Below are 18,334 nucleotides of genomic sequence, written 5' to 3'. Positions count from 1 at the left end.
TAACACATTAACCACAGGGATGAAATCAAAACCAGGTTTTAAGAGCTCTTTGGAACCCAGGAAGAGAATATCATCTGTATCTCTGGGTGGATACTGTTGCAGAGAGTGGGGTCTGTGCAGAAAAGATACATTTCCTGGGAGTTTCCTGTAAGTTAACAATATTCATTTGAAGCACACCAAGTTGAACATACTTGGTGGATGGAAACAGAGAGAAAGACAGTAACCAGGTCCTATGTCATGAAGCACATCAAAGGTAAGAGCCACCCTAAATTGTGCCTGGAAGCCAAGGAGAAGCTTATGCAGCTCATGTAGCTGCATCAATATGTATCAATAATAATTTCAGACAAATATCCCAGTTTTTGGTACAGAACTGCCAAACTACATTCTCTTTTATTTCAGGCCATAAGACCTACAAGTAGATTTGAATATAGACTGTAGTACAAGCTTCACTTATTTATTTATTTATTTATTTATTTATTTATTTATTTATTTATTTATTTATTTATTTATTTATTTATTTGATTTATATACCGCCCTTCTCCTGAAGGACTCAGGGCGGTGTACAGGGCAATAAAAATAAGAATACTGGTTACAAGATTTAAAGCTAAATGATTCTGCCCAATGTTGTAGGTTAGTTAAAATAATGTTAAAACCCAAACCCATCAGGCCAGGCCGGCTTGTTCGAATAGATACGTTTTTAGATCACGCCGGAAGGAGCGAAGGTCGGGGGCCATCCGGAGTTCAGCCAGTAAACGGTTCCAAAGGATTGGTGCACCCACCGAGAATGCTCTCCCCCTGGGGGTCACCAGCTGACATTCTCTGACCGGTGGTACCCTGAGGAGGCCCTCTCTGTGGGAACATACAGGACGGAGGGAAGTTGACGCCGGCAGTAGGTGCTCCCATAAGTAATCCGGACCCATGCCATGTAGGGCTTTGTATGTCATCACCAGCACCTTGAATTTCACCCGGAAGGCAACTGGAAGCCAGTGCAGCTCACGGAGCAGAGGTGTAATATGGGAGTATCGGGAGACCCCCAAAAGAACTCGTGCAGCTGCATTCTGTACCAGCTGAAGCTTCTGAGTGGTTCTCAAGGGCATTGCAGTAGTCTAGACGAGAGGTCACAAGTGCATGGGTGACTGTACGCAAGGCATCCAGGTCCAGATAGGGTTGCAACTGGCGCACCAGGCGAACCTGGGTGAAGGCCCCTCTAGTCACAGCTCCTATATGATCTTCTAAGGAGAGCTGTGAATCTAAGAGGACACCCAAATTGCGAGCCTTATCTACGGGGGGTAATAACTCACCCCCAATATTAAGAGATGGAATAATCTGAATTTCCTGACATGCCGGTATGTACAGCCATTCAGTCTTGTCCGGGTTGAGTTGAAGCCTGTTCCTCCCCATCCAGACCCGGACCGCTTCCAGGCAACGGGACATCACATCGAGGGCATCACTGGGGTGGTTTGGGGTCGAGATGAAAGGCTGGGTATCATCAGCATACTGATGACATCTCACTCCAAAACCACGGATGATTTCACCCAGCAGCTTCATATAGATGTTAAACAGGAGAGGTGAGAGGACCGACCCTTGAGGAACTCCATAAATGAGAGGTCTCGGGGTCGATCTCTGCCCACCCACTAACACCGACTGTGAACGTTCCAGAAGGTAGGAGGAGGACCACTGAAGAACAGTGCCTCCCACTCCCAATCTCCTGAGATTTTGTCCAGCAGATGTTGGCTAAATTCCTCGGCACGACCCTGTAAGGGATCCTCCTTCACCTCTTGATTAAGGAGGGAGCGGGTCACCCTAAACAGGGCGGTCGGGCGATTATCTGCGGACGCGATAAGGGTAGCAAAGTAATTAGACCTTGCCCTCCTCAACTCCACGAGATAAGACCTCGTAAAGGACCTTAGTCGCGATCGGTCGGATTCGGATCGGCTGGATCTCCAACAGCTCTCTAGGCCCCGTCTCCGACGTTTCATCTCCCGGAGCTCCGTAGAAAACCATGGAGCCCACTGGGATCTGCACCGGGTCAGGGGCCGCATGGGTACAACTCGGTCGAGTGCTTCTGTGGCTGCCTTTTCCCAGGCTTCCACCATGGCATCGGCCGAGCTATGAGCAAGGGAGGCAGGTGGGGGCCCAAGCGCTGTTTGGAACCGCTCAGGGTCCATTAGCCATCTGGGGCAGTACCATTTCGTTGGTTCAGTAACCCCACGACGTGGAGTGGCAAAGCGGAAGGTCAGCCGCAGGAGATGATGATCTGTCCATGACAGGGGTGTAACAATTGGGGAACCCCCACCCAGATCATCTAACCACTGTCCAGATAGGAAAATCAAATTGAGTGTGTGACCTCCTACATGAGTCGGGCCCTGGATTACCTGCGTCAGGTCCATGGCCATCATGGAAGCCATGAACTCCCGAGCCAACTCAGATGATCTCCCCAGTGATGGTAAGTTGAAGTCACCCAAGATCATAATTTTGGGGAACTCAACCACCAGTCCCGAGAGGATGACAAGAAGCTTGGGCAGGGCTGCCGCTACGCGACTAGGTGAAAGGTACACTAGCAGCAAGCCCAACTGAGCCTTAGGGCCACATCTTAGGAGGAGAGACTCACACCCGGCTATTTGGACAACAGTGGCCTCCCGTGGATATAGGTTCTCCCTCACCACTATCGCCACTCCCCCACCTCTTCCCTGTGCCCGAGGCCTGTGTAGCACCTGTAAACCTGGTGGGCAAAGATCCACCAAAGGGACACCACCCTCTGGTCCTAACCAGGTCTCTGTAATGCAAGCCAGATCCGCATATTCTCCCTCAACCAAATCTCAGATGAGAGGAGCTTTATTGACTATGGATCTGGCATTAAGATATACAAGCCTGAGCTCAGGTGGTTGTTTATCTTTGCTCCCGGAGCACGGGCCAAAACCAGAGGGTCGGAGCACATCACCGCTTGAAGATAGTGGGGACACACTCCCGGATGTTGATGTGGCCCTCTGTTCATACACCTACTGCCGTTCCCTACCGTCGTGGGAATAGGTAATCCCACACCCCGCTTCGGGGCCCCGGGGTAGCTAGTCCAAGCTCCATCTCAGCGTGATCAATCTCAGGCCTGGCCTGAATAGCGGTTGGTGGACACCCCCCAGTATCCAACCGAACCTGTAATCCCTCCCCTCTCCCTAACCCCACAAAAAAATTAGCTAAAAAATAAACCAGGGATCTCTTATTGGATTTATATCGGAGGTCCCTGTCCCTGCCCAACCATTTCTCGGGTTCCCAATAATTGGGTCCGTCATCAAGAGGAGAAGTAGAGAAAGAGGTGGGTCGTACTCAGGAAGAGGGGGTACCCCTGAGAGCGAATAAGGCTGTGTTAGGCGAGCCATGATTGTTCATAAGGTCCAGCAATAGGCAATTCCATGTTTGATCAGGAGGATTTAAAGTCAGAAAGTGGGCAGATATCCAGACCTTAAAACCAGCTCCACTGCCACTCAAGCTGGTTAAATCTCCGGAGCAGGTCAGCCACCGTCCTCTCACGACTGTTATGAAGGTGAAGAATACACTGTACATAGGGTTTGTAGTTTAATGTTGACTAAACCCAGCCATTTGTGCACTAGAGAGGTAGAGCAAGAGAAGCCATGCAGATAATCTTGCTGACAGTTAAGATTCTGGACGATTGCCCATAATTTGCATCCTAATTGCTCTTCTTTCTTGGACTATATAGGACCTACCCTTCTTCCTTAAAAAAGATTAAGGAATCTTAATTTTAATCTTTACATACCGTACATATTAGAATTCCCTCTACCCAATTTCACTGATATGGTCAAGCCAAAAGGCAAGCCTTTTCTTCTAGGGAGCTGTTATGTGGCCAAGATATACCACTAGGATCAGGCCAGCTACAAACTCATAAATTTCCATGCATTCTCACTCTGTTGTTTTCTCTTATGAAGCACACACACACACAAAAAAAAAACAATGGATTTTTTTCACAGTAATATGTGGATCTGTGGGCAAGGATATAAGCTTTATTCTTGACATTTCAAGTAGCCTGAATATGGGAAGACAAGATGACATTTCTTCCCTTTCAGAATCCTATTTACAGTATTGAAAGAGATTCATATTATCTTTACCCACAATAATTATCTCCTTCCAAAATTTAAGTTTATTAAAATTTATTTTTATTGCTTTTAAAATAACAGAAAAACAGAACAAAGGACAAAAAAGGCTGGGAATTTTAATTTAGTTTTAATTTTAATTTTAACTGGGGTTTTACTTATTCAGGGACGAATATAATTTTTTTTAATTTGTTTTTAACTTTGTATTTTTGTTTTTAATCACCCTGTAAACCGCCCTGAGTCCTTCGGGAAAGGGCGGTATATAAATGTAATAAAATAAATAAAAATAAATAAATAAAAATAATGATAAAATTACATATTCAAAGAAAAAAGCATAAGTGCTTTAAAAAGTGTCAAAAATGCAATAGAAAAATTAAAAGGAAAGTATAACAGTAAACTGTTTCAATTCTATATATACCTTCTGCAAATATTATGCAAACTTGTGTGTTTGTGTGTATAACTAGCATGTTTTTCCTCATCTAATGCATTTTGCATAATAAATTAGTTCCATATTTTATTGTACTTGTCCATACAAAGTCTTCATACAGTATATAGACGATCCACTCATAAGTGGCATATGTATAGGTCTTTGATCCATTGAGTGAATGGGGTCATATATTTATTATTATAATATAAACAGCAACATGAAACCACAGCTGCAAGTAGTTTACTTGGTATTGGTCTTTATTCACATTGAGTTTTTCCCAGGATCTAGGATGCCTTCATTGTTGTAGTTTATATATATATATGAGGATCCAAGAAGTATGACTTTATGTAATTGACAGCTATTTTTTATTTTATTTTGTAATTGACAGTCAATTATGATTATTTTAGAAAGTTTTTTTGAATAATAAACTTTTAATAAAATTTAAGTAATTTAAAAGTTAATTGTCCAACAAAAAATTAATAAAGCAAAGATTTGATTCAACCCAAATGTTTAAAGCTATGTCAGAAGTCTTTTCAATTAATTAATTCAATGAATAGAAATGAACACATGATAAATGTAACCAGCATAATTGAAAGGAAACATGAATAATATCTTTCTATAGAATTTTGAATGAAATTGTGTTGTTAAATAATAAAAAAGTAAATGTAAACTAATACATGAAGACTATTTCCTTCTAATGAGCAAATCCTTGCTGTTTAATATAGGCTGAAACAGAATTATATAGCACTTAGGGAAAAAGATACAGCCCAATAATCCAGCACTAGAAGCCAGGATGGAAAAGACCTCTACAGCCACCATGTATTTTCCCTTGGTGCTCAAGTAAGAGGGAATAAAAGAAAACCACACACTGCAAAATACCAACATGCTGAAGGTGATAAATTTGGCTTCATTGAAAATGTCAGGCAGTTTCTTAGCAAAATATGCCGCAGTGAAGCTAACAATGGCTAGAAAACTCAAGTAACCCAGAACACAATAAAACATGATATCTGATCCTTCCTTGCATTCCATCACAATTTCTTCAGCCAAAGCATCAAAGTCAAAATTTAGGAAAGGAGGAAATATCCATAACCATACAAAACAAATCCCAGCTTGAATCAGGGAACAGCCAAGAATAATAAAATGGGCCAGTCTTTTTCCCACCCATTTTTTCAGTTTAGATCCTGGCTTGGTAGCCATGAAAGCAAGAACCACAGTGACAGTTTTGGCCAATATGCAAGAAATAGCTACAGAAAAAATGATGGAAAAAGTGGCTTGTCGCAAACAGCAGGTCAGGGTCTGTGGTTTGCCAATGAACAAAAATGAGGAGTGAAAACACAGCAGGAGGGATATAAGGAGATAGTAGGTTAGATCCCGATTGTTGGCTTTGACAATGGGAGTGTTCCGATGTATTGTGAATATCCAAAGCACCCATACTGTGATGACGGATAACATCAGAGCCAAAAAGATTAATGTGATCCCCAAGGGTTCAGTGAAAGACAGGAAGTTAATTCTTTTAGGAAGGCATTGATCTTTATATTTGTGTGGATAGTGATCTTCTGGGCATTGGAAACAATCATCTGTATCTGAAAGATAGGATATGTGATATGTCAATATCTAGAGGAAGAAACATTTTGCCCTACTATTGCCATGAAATATGTGCTTAAGTAGGCAACTTTAACCAAATTTGATTTTTAAAAATTATCCTAAAACTTCCACACCTGGAATACTGCATCCAGTTTTGGTCATCACGATGTAAAAAAGATGTTGAGACTCTAGAAAGAGTACAGAGAAGAGCAGCAAAGATGATTGGGGGACTGGAGGCTAAAACATATAGGGAACGGTTGCTGGAATTGGGTATGTGTAGTTTAATGAAGAGAAGGGTGAGGGGTGACATGATAGCAGTGTTCCAATATCTCAGGGGCTGCCACAAAGAAGAGGGAGTCAAGCTATTCTCCAAAGCACCTGAAAGCAGGACAAGAAGCAACGGATGGAAACTAGTCAAGGAGAGAAGCAACCTAGTACTAAGGAGAAATTTCCTGACAGTTAGAACAACTAACCAGTGGAACAACCTGCCTCCAGAAGTGGTGAATGCTCCAACACTGGAAGTTTTTAAGAAGAGACTGGCCAGCCATTTGTCTGAAATGGTATAGGGTTTCCTGCCTGAGCAGGGGGTTGGACTAGATATAATAATAATAATAATAATAATAATAATAATAATAATAATAATAATAATAATAATAATAATAATAATAAAGTTGGAAGGGACCTTGGAGGTCATCTAGTCCAACCCCCTCCAAGGTCCCTTTCTTCTTCTTCTTCTTCTTCTTCTTCTTCTTCTTCTTCTTCTTCTTCTTCTTCTTCTTCTTCTTCTTCTTCTTATTATTATTATTATTATTATTATTATTATTATTATTATTTTACGTAAAATGTAGCGTGTGGGCATCTTTGAATTGGATGTGAGCCCAGATTTCTCACAAGATATTAGAAAACGAAAATGTGAAACTAATTTGTGACTGAGTCTTAACAGGACTGAATGGCTGCAAGTGTGTGGCCCACCCACATCTGGATATATTCTAACTTTGACCTTAGGTGGCATGGGAATCTTTCTGGATGAGCAGATGTGAGCGGTGGCCAGGAAGGGCTTTGGACAAATTCATCTGGTATGTCAATTGGCCTTTTTCCTAGACTGGTTGCCCTTCAGATGCTCACTTATGGCCTAGTGACCTTGTGCATGGAGTCTGCAAGGTGATGTAGGACCTTGAAGACCATCTGGAAACTTCAATTGGTCCAAAATGAGGTGGTGCAAATGAGGTGGTAATGGAGATGCCAATATAACACTTCTGCTTTATGGGCTGCAGTAGCGATGGTACAATTCAAAGTGCTGTTTTTTTAAAAAATATAAAGTCCTACATAGCATATGGGGTTGGTTATTTGAGGGGCACCTTCTCACAATACATCTTCCCAGCCAATTCAGTCTTGAAGCATTGGCATACTCTGGGTTTCTTCAATTAAAAAATTCCAGGTTCTATCAGGACTCTGGAAGCAATATCTACCCCTTAAAATGTAATTCCCCCTGAGATTCAATGGGCCCCACTCTGCTATTGTTTAGAAGAGTCATGAAGTCCTGGAACTTCACCCAGGCCTTAAGTGAAGGTAAGTACAGCCCACCACTTTATCACATTTGACATTTTATTCTTTATGTTTTATTAATTTGATTGTAATTTGTTTGTTTTGAGTCATTTGGAGTCATTGAGATTTCTCTAAATGATAAATATACTGTTACTAACAAAAAGAATAGTAAGCTATTCTTGTTGTTGTTGTTAGCTGTGAAGTCGTATCCGACCCATCGCGACCCTATGGACAACATTCCTCCAGGCCTTCCTGTCCTCTACCATCTTCTGGAGTCCATTTAAGCTCACGCCTACTGCTTCAGTGACTCCATCCAGCCACCTCATTCTCTGTCGTCCCCTTCTTCTATTGAAGCTATTCTTAAGTACATATAATCTGTGTTGTATTAATTTAACTGAGTGAGCTTCTGTGTGATTTAATTTATAATTCATCTTTAACAGAAAGAAAAATAGCAAGGGAGGGAGGGAGGGAGCGTCCTTTTATTATAAACTCTTTCTCACATGCAAGCAGAAATTTTTCCTTTTTCAAATTCCCCAAAATAAACTTATTTTAAAATATTTTAATAAACAATTTTCTAAATGATTTGAAGGATTTTTGAACAATTACTTTTGCACACTACAAAGCATAATAAGTTCTTTTCCTCCAATCTACATATGAAATTAAACACAAAAATACTCATACCCTAAATACCTTCAAAATCAAATTGTATCATGCCTCACATCTGATTTTTTTCTTTTTTTGAACTAGTGCTTAACCCAGACTATAATGATTTAACTATCCACACCCACTTTCATATAATAAAACACATGCTATATACTGTATAAAAGCTATTTGAATTATATCTAATCCTACCCATCTGATCTGAAATCTTTCCATCTTCACATGGAACACAATCATAGCAGCAAAATGGCTTCCCCTCTTTTTTCCTTCTGCTGTAACCCTGATGGCAATTCTCATTGCAGAGAGAAAGCGGTTGCACCTGCCCACAAAAGAAAGAATTTAGATGACAACTCATATTGGATAAGCACTAGGTCATTAACTCTGCAATATTTCCTAATGTCATCTGAGGTCATGCCTGAATAACAGATAGGTGAACTTTCCTGAAATGCAGCATAATTAAAATAATTATAATAAATATTATACAAATAAAATAAATAAAAACAAGTGATATTGCTTCCAACTTCCACAAGAGCCAGAACAACTGGCTCTACTAGTTGGCTTGAAGCCTGATGGGGAATTTCATATGGAGGTAGCTAATTGACTAATAGCAGTTCCCACCCCCCACCCCCATATTTTCTTCTTGCTTGTCCCCATTTTTAGTTATAATTGGCATTTTATAGTACTTTTTATATACTTAATTCATATGTTTATGATTTTCATTTTAATGTTGTAAGCTGTATAGAGTCACCTTGAGGTGAGATGGATGGTAAACAAAGAAATAAGGAAGCCTTTTAAAAGGAACAAAATGGACTTGAACAAATGAAAATATATGGACAAATAAAAAGGGAATTTAAGATTTGGAGTCTTTTCAAAACAGACTTTTCAAACTATCATCTGGGAATAAAATTATTTTCATGTGATGCGTTTTAGTGTTGGTGAAATAAGCAGATTGAGAAGCTTAGTGTCAGTGATAGTAAATCATTTTGAGGTGCTACTGACTGAAATTATTGAAAGACGACAAGGCAAGACTGTCAAAGGCCATTGTAAGAGAATTCCTCAGCTAACTTGACATTTCTGAAGTCAAACTGCATCATACCTGATTAAATGAACTGTGCCATGTGATGGTATCTGTTTTAATGATGAGTTCTTTATCCCCGGGATCCATCTTTCCTACTCTCACTCTTGCAAAGGATTGATTTGGGAAAATAACCCAGTTTAGAATATCATAGCCAGCTGTTAATTCACGATTTTCATTGAAAGATACAATATCCCCAGCACTATTATTAAAAGTGATGCTCCTCAAGAAGGGGTGAATCTATAGAGATGAAGACATATTTCTAAAATCACTGTTTCTCCTACATTATACTTGTTTTTTTATCTCTGCTTAGGGATTCATTCATACAAGCTTAACATCTATAGTTTTGCAGATTTATAATGTACTGAAATCCTTGCCTGGGAAGGCAGAGGTAGCTGAACACATGGTCAATACTGTCATCTCCACCATTAGTCAAGAAACGGAATATTAATTTTATATTGGCATCTGCTATTGTAGTCTGACAATAGTAGGCTCCTAAAAACATATGGGCTAAGCCTAACATAAAACATATTTCTTACCAAAATTCTTTCATAGTGCCTTCTGAATATAAGTTACTTGGAGAAGCTGTATCTAACAGTAGGGATAGTCCTGTTCAAAGAGATTAGATCTAGAACCCATTTATTTAAAGGAAAAGGGATAGTCTATATTATGTTTGTTCTTCATTTTACAAAGTTAAATTAAAGGATGGAGTCAGGAGAGATCTATTAAAAAAACTATTCAAGATTAATAGAGGAAATAGTGATTGCAAAAGGAGATTGATATATCTTGGTATGGAAATATATTAGCATTTGCCTTTGGCAATGAATATACTAAAATATGTTATGCAAGTTTGTAATAAATACTGGATATGAAAAAAAATACATTACCTGCCAAGGTTTCAGATTCAGAAATACAGCTCTTGTTTCTGGCTTGGGTTTGTAGATCTCATGCAAAGCATATGCTAAGACATAAACAGCATTGTAAATTCTGTAGCTCTGGGAAGTCATGCTCATTTCAAAAAGAACCCCTGGCAAATGGCCCAGTTTCTCTTTCCCAGTGCATTCTTTTCCATTGTTACCAGAAAGTGAACAGCCAAATGCCTGTTGCCAGAATATCGGGATAAATTTATCATTATTATCTGAATGAGGATCTAGTCCCTGCAGAAAATGAGTGAATCCCAGCAGTTCCATGGAGTGAATTGCAAAAGATAAGGCACCATGGAAGAACATCATATCAAAACTTTTCTGCAATATGTCTGACGAGAAATCCCAATGGGCTGTCATAATCCAGATTTTATTTACTGATTTAGTTTCATTGTCTTCCAATAAGTCATACATATACATCAACCATTTAATACATGTTATAGTTCTATGGTTTGCATGTAGAACAAATACATTAACTTCAGATGAGGTTAATAACATGGATTCAGGTGAGGTGTGCATCAATAAGTCATAGTAGTTTAAATAATGAGATAATGTTGGTATATTTGCAATAATGGCTGAGCAGATGCCATGCTGAGCGAACAGTGGAGTTAAGGTCTGCACAAACCTTTCTCCATCATCATCATCAGTTGCAATGATCCCAACCCACGTCCACTGGAAGTGCAAAAGAAGCTGTACAATTCCTGAATATTGAACTGTATCACTCGGCATAATTCGATACAAGAAAGGGAAAAATTTGCTAGCATTCATCACTGGAGCAAATACAGAATAGGCAATCTTCCAAAAAAAAAGACAAACATAAATTTTCTCAAATATTATCCATGATTTTATTTCTTTTTTGGGTGATTATTGTAACATGATTAGCCACTCCACTGAATAAACCATTTAGAATAAACTCTGAAAATCTTTCATCTTCTTTGAGTGGAGATATACAAGATATTTCAAAGGATGTTCATTTCTGAAAGACTTTTTTTAGTATTCTCATGAGTTACCCAGTCTTTGCTCTCTGGCAAAAATATATCATATGGTAAAATAATCAAATATCTTCAATCCATTTACATTTAATGACATTGCATAGAAGACATCTTTTTTTCATACAGACATACATTTCTCCCATGAAAGTATTGAGGCAGTAACATTTGGGAGAACAATAGAAAAATGACAACTAGAGGATGCAAGGCTGCATGTGGTCCTCAAGACCAGCTAAGAAAATGTCATGTTTATTATGTCAGAATGGAAAATTCTTTAAATATATAAGGACATCATCACAATAATTGTATTTAACATATTTGATTTAAATGTAAATTATATACATGCAAATTTTAGTTTTATTTTGGCTTTTTTTAAGAGTGCATATTCTGTCAAATCACCCAAAGTTCAAATGAAGCAAATGATCTGAAAATTGTCTTGTTAAAATAAAAAGATAGAATGTGGAAATGCTTTATAAAACAGCCACTGTGTCTACCTGAGGAATTTTATGGAGTTCTGTGAGGGTAGCCATGTAGAAGGAGGTGGAAGAGTCTAATCCCCCAACCAGGGCCATCATTTTTTTTGCCTTCTCACAGATATAATTAGGAATGGTCCTTTTCCAAGTGGAAAGTAGCTTCAAAGTATTGTAGTAAGTCATCCTTGCACTGGAATAAGTGTCATAGATATAGAATCCCAGGGTAAGATTTGGCAAGGTTTGGGAATTCTCATTGATCTCCTTCACTGCAAATGCCATGGTCAGGACATGCTGGTAGTTCTTCAGCTTCAAACTGAAAGCAGAATTACATTACAAAAAAAATACAGTCATTGCTTATGGAACCATTTGTTTGGTGTTATGTCAATTTACATAGAGAAAGTCTATGTTATTGCCAAAAGCAGTCTTAGTTCATATAGCTAAGCAAAGAGTGACATGTGAACTTTAGCAAGATTAGAGGGCAACTTATATGGATAAGTTATTCCTTATTTATAAAAATGTCGATGTATATGCCTCTCCTCTCCTCTCCTCTCCAAAAATCCTTAAAAAGTTTTTTTTAAAATCCTGAATATAGAGAAACTGCAAATCTTTTTTCCGTAATGTATGTCTATTGTGTATAAAATTGTGTATAATTAGGAATCCACATTATCTAAGCTCTACAACTCATTTTTTCTAAAATATAAATACATAAAGATTGCAGTTATATTTGTATTGTCTTCCCACCCTAAATATTACACATTTGCTTCACAGGTTGTTACTGAATGTCCTGAGAAATAAGATACATAACATAAATGACTCAGTATGCTCTGAGTGATGCTAACTTTTCAATGCAAAGTAGCACATTTTTTCTCATATATTGTTTCTTGGAGATTCATATACATTTTGAAATAGGAAATATGTTAAATTTTCAGATGTCAAAAAAAACCACCACTCTTCATTTCAGTAACATCACCTGAGAATTTCAGCTAAGCTTTGCAGATAAATCCACAAAGTAAGCAAGATAAAGAATAAAATAGATTAAAAGAAATGCGGGGAAAAAATAGAGTATAAAGCTATGAGAAACTGGACAACAATAACAAAAGATAGAATAGTCAAGAGCCAGGGTAATAGCAGGTGAAACTTGAAAGTCATGGCGAAAAATGAGACTGCTTAACAGGACAAGATAGAAAGAAATATATCGGAAATAAAGGAAAAGTGTATGGTATCAAAATTAAGATTAACAATGAGTTTGATATAAACTTCATTGATCCATCTCATAATATAGAACAAGACTGATGTAGTTTGCTGAATATTCCATTGAAAGCTGCAAAAATATTCATTTTTGTCTATTTGTGTTTTTAATTTAAAAAAAAGAAAAAAGTATCCATACACAAGGTCGCATAAAGGTTTCATTTTGAAACTTTCATTGAAAGATGAGGTCTCAAATACACAGTTATACTGAGTTGTAAATGCTCCTATGATTAAGTCCCCCATCTGACAATATTCATTCAGTATCTGGATGGGCTCAACAATCAGACATATAGCATTCAGAGTTTTGCATTCAGCTGAATGCTGCTGCAACCACAGTATGAAAAGAAGCAACAGAAATATTTTTGCCATTCCATCAAAAAGTAGTTCAGATTTCATACATCAATAGTGCCATCCATCATTAGCTTGGATATACCACATTGTCTTAAGTGGCTTCAGATACTTTTCATAAAGGTCTGACAGATTCAAATTGGAACTACAAAGAGATAGAGTAGTTAATATAAGTTTCCAGAAAGTGTTAGTGTTGTTTGAGTTTGCCAAGATGGGGATAATTGCTAGGTTATACCATAAGACACTCTCTGTTACATAAGGGAAAAATAAACATAGTTGTTTTATTAATTACACATTTGGCACAGTTCATTTGCTTATTGACTATGTGAGTCAATTATGAACCATGTCATTTGTTTTAAACTGATGGTGACTCATGTTACAGTGAACATAAAACTAGTGGTAAAATGAAATCTGGTCACATGGTGCTATGAACAATAATCCCAGTGACTGGTCATAAGTCAACAACAACCTGTAGTACCCTAATCTTTCTATTTATTGGAATATTCTGGCCCAAACAGAATCTTGACATTTATGTTTGCATTTTCTCATATTTAGAAATAGCATTAGAAGCAATAAAAAAATTCAGATCTGTGAAAACACAACTTTTTTTGCCAATTCCTCCCCATTAATTGAAGTTTTCCATTTTCTTCTTCTTCTACATCACAGGTGTGGCTTTCTTGTTTGGGAAAGCTCTATTAATGAAGCTATTTTATAATTTTATTCCTTATATATATTTCTGTCAAGCTGCTGCCTGTCCTTCTTTGTAATGATCACTGTGATCTAGGCTCCAGCAAAAAAAAAGAAGGAAGGAAAGAAATTTTGTTGCTATGATTGTGCACGATGTCCAGAATAGCAGGTTTCTGAGAAAATAGGTAGGACAAAAAGAGGTTAGGACTTTGGCTAACTGACCAGCAAAAATCCAGCTTAGGACTCTTATTTCTTTAAGTACAACAATGCAAACAAAAAAAAAAACAACAAAAAAAAATAACAAGGGTATTCAAAGGAAACACCAGGTTTTAAATGAATTCAGTAAACTGGGTCATATATTTATTGTTTTAATGTTGAAAGACTAGTCTCCAAGCAAAACGTATAGAATGGGGAAGTTATTTCAACTGTTCAGCTATTACTTTCCATGTAATGAATATGTAGTTCCAGAAGATATCTGCAACTGAAAAAATGAAATTGTATGTCAAGCTCAAGCTAATATACAGTTTATGACAAAAATAACTTTCAAGGAAGCATTACTATTGTTACATCTTTTTCAGTAAAAATAGAATTCTATACAGCAAAAATCTCTTATCACCCCTACTCTTTCAGTTCATTAAAAGAGATTCAACTTATCTTTATCCACATTACATCCTTACAAAAGTTAAGATTGTTTAAATTTCCTTTTATTGCTTTTAAAAAAGGGAACAAAACACAAAAATAATGATAAAATTACACACTCAAAGAAAAAAGCATAAGTGCTTTTAAAAATGTCAAAAATACAATAGAAAAATTAAAAGGAAAGTATAACAGTAAACAGTTTCAATTCTATATACACCTTCTGCAAATATTATGCAAACCTGTCTGTGTCTGTGTCTGTGTGTATAACTAGCATGCTTTTTTCCTCATCTAATACATTTTGCATAATAAATTAGTTCCATATTTTATTATACTTGTCCATACAAAGTCTTCATACAATATATAGACAATCCACTCATAAGTGGTATATGTACAGGTCTTTGATACACGGAGTGAATGGGGTCATATATTTATTATTATAATATAAACAGCAACATGAAACCACAGCTGCAAGTAGTTTACTTGGTGCTGGTCTTTATTCACACTGAGTTTTTCCCAGGATCTAGGATGCCTGCATTGGTGTATTATATATGAGGATCCAAGAAGTATGACTTTATGTAATTGACAGCTATTTTTTGTTTTAATTCAATTATTATTATTTTAGACGTTTTTGGGGGGAATAATAAACTTTTAATACATTTAAACAATTTAAAAGCTAATTGTCCAACAAAAAGTTAATAAAGCTCCTGGCAAAGATTTGATTCAACCCAAATGTTTAAAGCTACGTCAGAAGTCTTTTCAATTAATTAATTTAATGAATACAAAGGAACACATAAATGTAACCAGCATAAAGAAAAGGAAACATGAATGATAAATGTAAACTAATATATGAAGACTATTTCCTTCTAATGAGCAAATCCTTGCTGTTTAATATAGGCTGAAAAAGAATTATATAGTACTTAGGAAAAAAGGATGCAGCCCAACAATCCAGCACTAGAAGCCATGATGGAAAAGACCTCTACAGCCACCGTGTATTTTCCCTTGGTGCTCAAGAGGGCTTCATTGAAAATGTCAGGCAGTTTCTTAGCAAAATATGCCACAGTGAAGCTAACAATGGCTAGAAAACTCAAATAACCCAGAACAGAATAAAACATGATATCTGATCCTTCCTTGTACTCCACCACAATTTCTTCAGCCAAAGCATGAAAGTCAAAATTTAGGAAAGGAGGAAATATCCATAACCATACAAAACAAATCCCAGCTTGAATCAGGGAACAGCCAAGAAGAATAAAGTTGGCCAGTCTTTTTCCTACCCATTTTTTCAATTTGGAACCTGGCTTGGTGGCCATGAAAGCAAGAACCACAATGGCAGTTTTGGCCAATATACAAGAAATAGCTACTGAAAAAAAGATAGAAAAAGTGGTTTGTCGCAAACAGCAGATCAGGGTCTGTGGTTTGCCAATGAACAAGAATAAGGAGTGTAAACACAGCAGGAGGGATATAAGGAGATAATAGGTTAGATCCCGATTGTTGGCTTTGACAATGGGAGTGTCCTGATGTATTGTGAATATCCAAAACACCCAAACTGTGATGACAGATTACATCAGAGCCAAAACGATTAATGTAGTCCCCAAGGGTTCTGTGAAAGAGAGGAAGTTAATTCTTTTAGGAAGACATTGATCCTTGTTTGGATAGTGATCTTCTGGGCATTGGAAACAATCATCTGTATCTGAAAGACAGGATATGTTATGTGTCAATATCTAGAGGAAGAAACATTTTGCCCTACTATTGCCATGAAATATGTGTTTAAGTAGGCAACTTTAACCATTTTTTATTTTTAAAAATTATCCTAAAACTCCGTAAAATATAGCATGTGGGCATCTCTGAATTGGATGTGAGCCCAGATTTCTCACAAGATTTTAGAAAAAAAGTGTGAAACTAATTTCTGATTTTGTCTTAACAAGACTGAATGGCTGCAAGTGTGTGGGCCACCCACATCTGGGGTTGTTCTATCTTTGAACTTAGGTGGCACGGTACTTTCCTGTTCAAGGTTGATAAATAATCTGGGAATCTTTCTGGATGAGCAGATGTCAGCTGTGGCCAGGAAGGCCTTTGCTATGCCAATTGGCCTCTTTCATGGACTGGGTGCCCTTAAGAGGCTCACTTATGCCCTAGTGACCTTATGGATGGAGTCTGCAAGGAGATGTACATAGGACTGCTCTTGAAGTCCACCTGGAAGCTTCAATTGGTCCAAAATGAGGTGGTACAAGCAGTAATAGACATGCCCATATAATACGTCTGCTTCAGCACTTCAAATTGTACAACAGCTTATGCTTCATGGGTTGCAGTACCTATGGTGCAATTCAAAGTGCTGTTTTTTTAATAAAGCCCTACGTAGCATATGGAGTTGACTATTTGAGGTGCACCTTTTCACATTTCATCTGCCCTACCAATTTAGTCTTTCACGATTGGCATACTCTGGGTTTCTTCAATTAAAAAAGTCCAGGTTCTATTAGGATTCTGGAAGCAGCATCTATCCCCTGAATTGTAATTCCTCCTGAGATTCAATGGGCTACTCTGCTGTTCTTTAGAAGAGTCATGAAGTTCTGGCACTTCACCCAGTCCTTAAGGTAAGCACAGCCCCTCATTTTATCACATTTGACATTTTTATCCTTTATGTTTTATTGTTTTGATTATAATTTGTTAGTTTTGAGTCATTTGGAGTCATTGAGCCTTCTCTAAATGATTAAAAAATTATACTGTTACTAACAAAAAGAATAGTAAACTATTGTTAAGTACATATAACCTATGTTGTATTATTTAACTGAGTGAGCTTCTCTTTTTTTAAAATACAAGTTTTATTGATTTTTTAGTTTTACATCCAGGTATTTATGAAGCAATATGGTGGTTGGGTAGTTAAAAGTAAGTGATAGTAAATAACAAAGTCATTAGTAGATAGTTCAAGTTATATCAACAAGAATTCCCTCTCCGTTTCCCTTAGTTATGATAACATAATCAAATTAATACATTTCTAATTATAACATAATCAGTTAGAACAATTTTCAATATATTTTCACATATACATATCCATGTCCTGTTTTTGAGTTTTACCCAATTGGAATAGGATATTCCAAACTAGCCTATAATATATAAAGGAAAACTTAATTTTCGGGTAGCCCACATTTCCCCCGTTTCATTATATAGTAGTTATCCTGTCTAAAATACATATATTGTTCATTTCAGTGCATTCTTATATTATACAAATTTATGCTATTGAACATCTTAATAGTTCTTTTGTTGTCTTCTTCCAAATTCTGTAATATAAGTCGATTCTAATAGGTAACTTTCCTTTCCTTTAAAGGTCTAAAAGTTAAGTATAAAGTCAATATGTATTTTTTAAAGATTCCCCTTAGCCCATTAAGAAAATTTTTTAGCTCTATCATTACAACAAATATATTCTCTTTATCATCTTAATAGTTCATCAATTTTTAAAATAGTATCTTTTATTATATCATTGCAAATTCTATAATATAATTCAAAGTTATGTTCTGATAGCTAATCTATTTCATTATATAGTAATTATCATGTCTGAAATACATACATATTCTATTTGTCATCCTTACAATTCATCTATGGTTAACAAAGTATGTTTTATTGTTTGTAGCTAATTTTCAT

At 37.0% G+C, this 18,334-nt stretch overlaps 1 protein-coding gene across 1 annotated transcript in view; it reads right to left on the bottom strand.

Annotated features, from left to right (window-relative positions):
- Positions 1–12,058, bottom strand: part of LOC310649163 (vomeronasal type-2 receptor 26-like) — a gene marked incomplete at both ends in the record, with an annotated part of 48,059 nt that extends 36,001 nt beyond the window's left edge. Inside the window, 5 exons of the mRNA XM_083377471.1 lie at positions 5,641–6,113; positions 8,512–8,638; positions 9,416–9,634; positions 10,282–11,112; positions 11,801–12,058. Coding sequence (XP_083233597.1) covers positions 5,641–6,113; positions 8,512–8,638; positions 9,416–9,634; positions 10,282–11,112; positions 11,801–12,058 — 1,908 coding nt within the window. The remainder of the gene's footprint in view (positions 1–5,640; positions 6,114–8,511; positions 8,639–9,415; positions 9,635–10,281; positions 11,113–11,800) is intronic.
- Positions 12,059–18,334: the final 6,276 nt, after the last annotated feature.

This window comes from Vipera ursinii (genome assembly GCF_947247035.1).
Source record: "Vipera ursinii genome assembly, chromosome: Z".
Taxonomy (NCBI): Eukaryota; Metazoa; Chordata; class Lepidosauria; order Squamata; family Viperidae; genus Vipera; species Vipera ursinii.
This window is presented reverse-complemented; position numbering and strand designations above follow the sequence as displayed.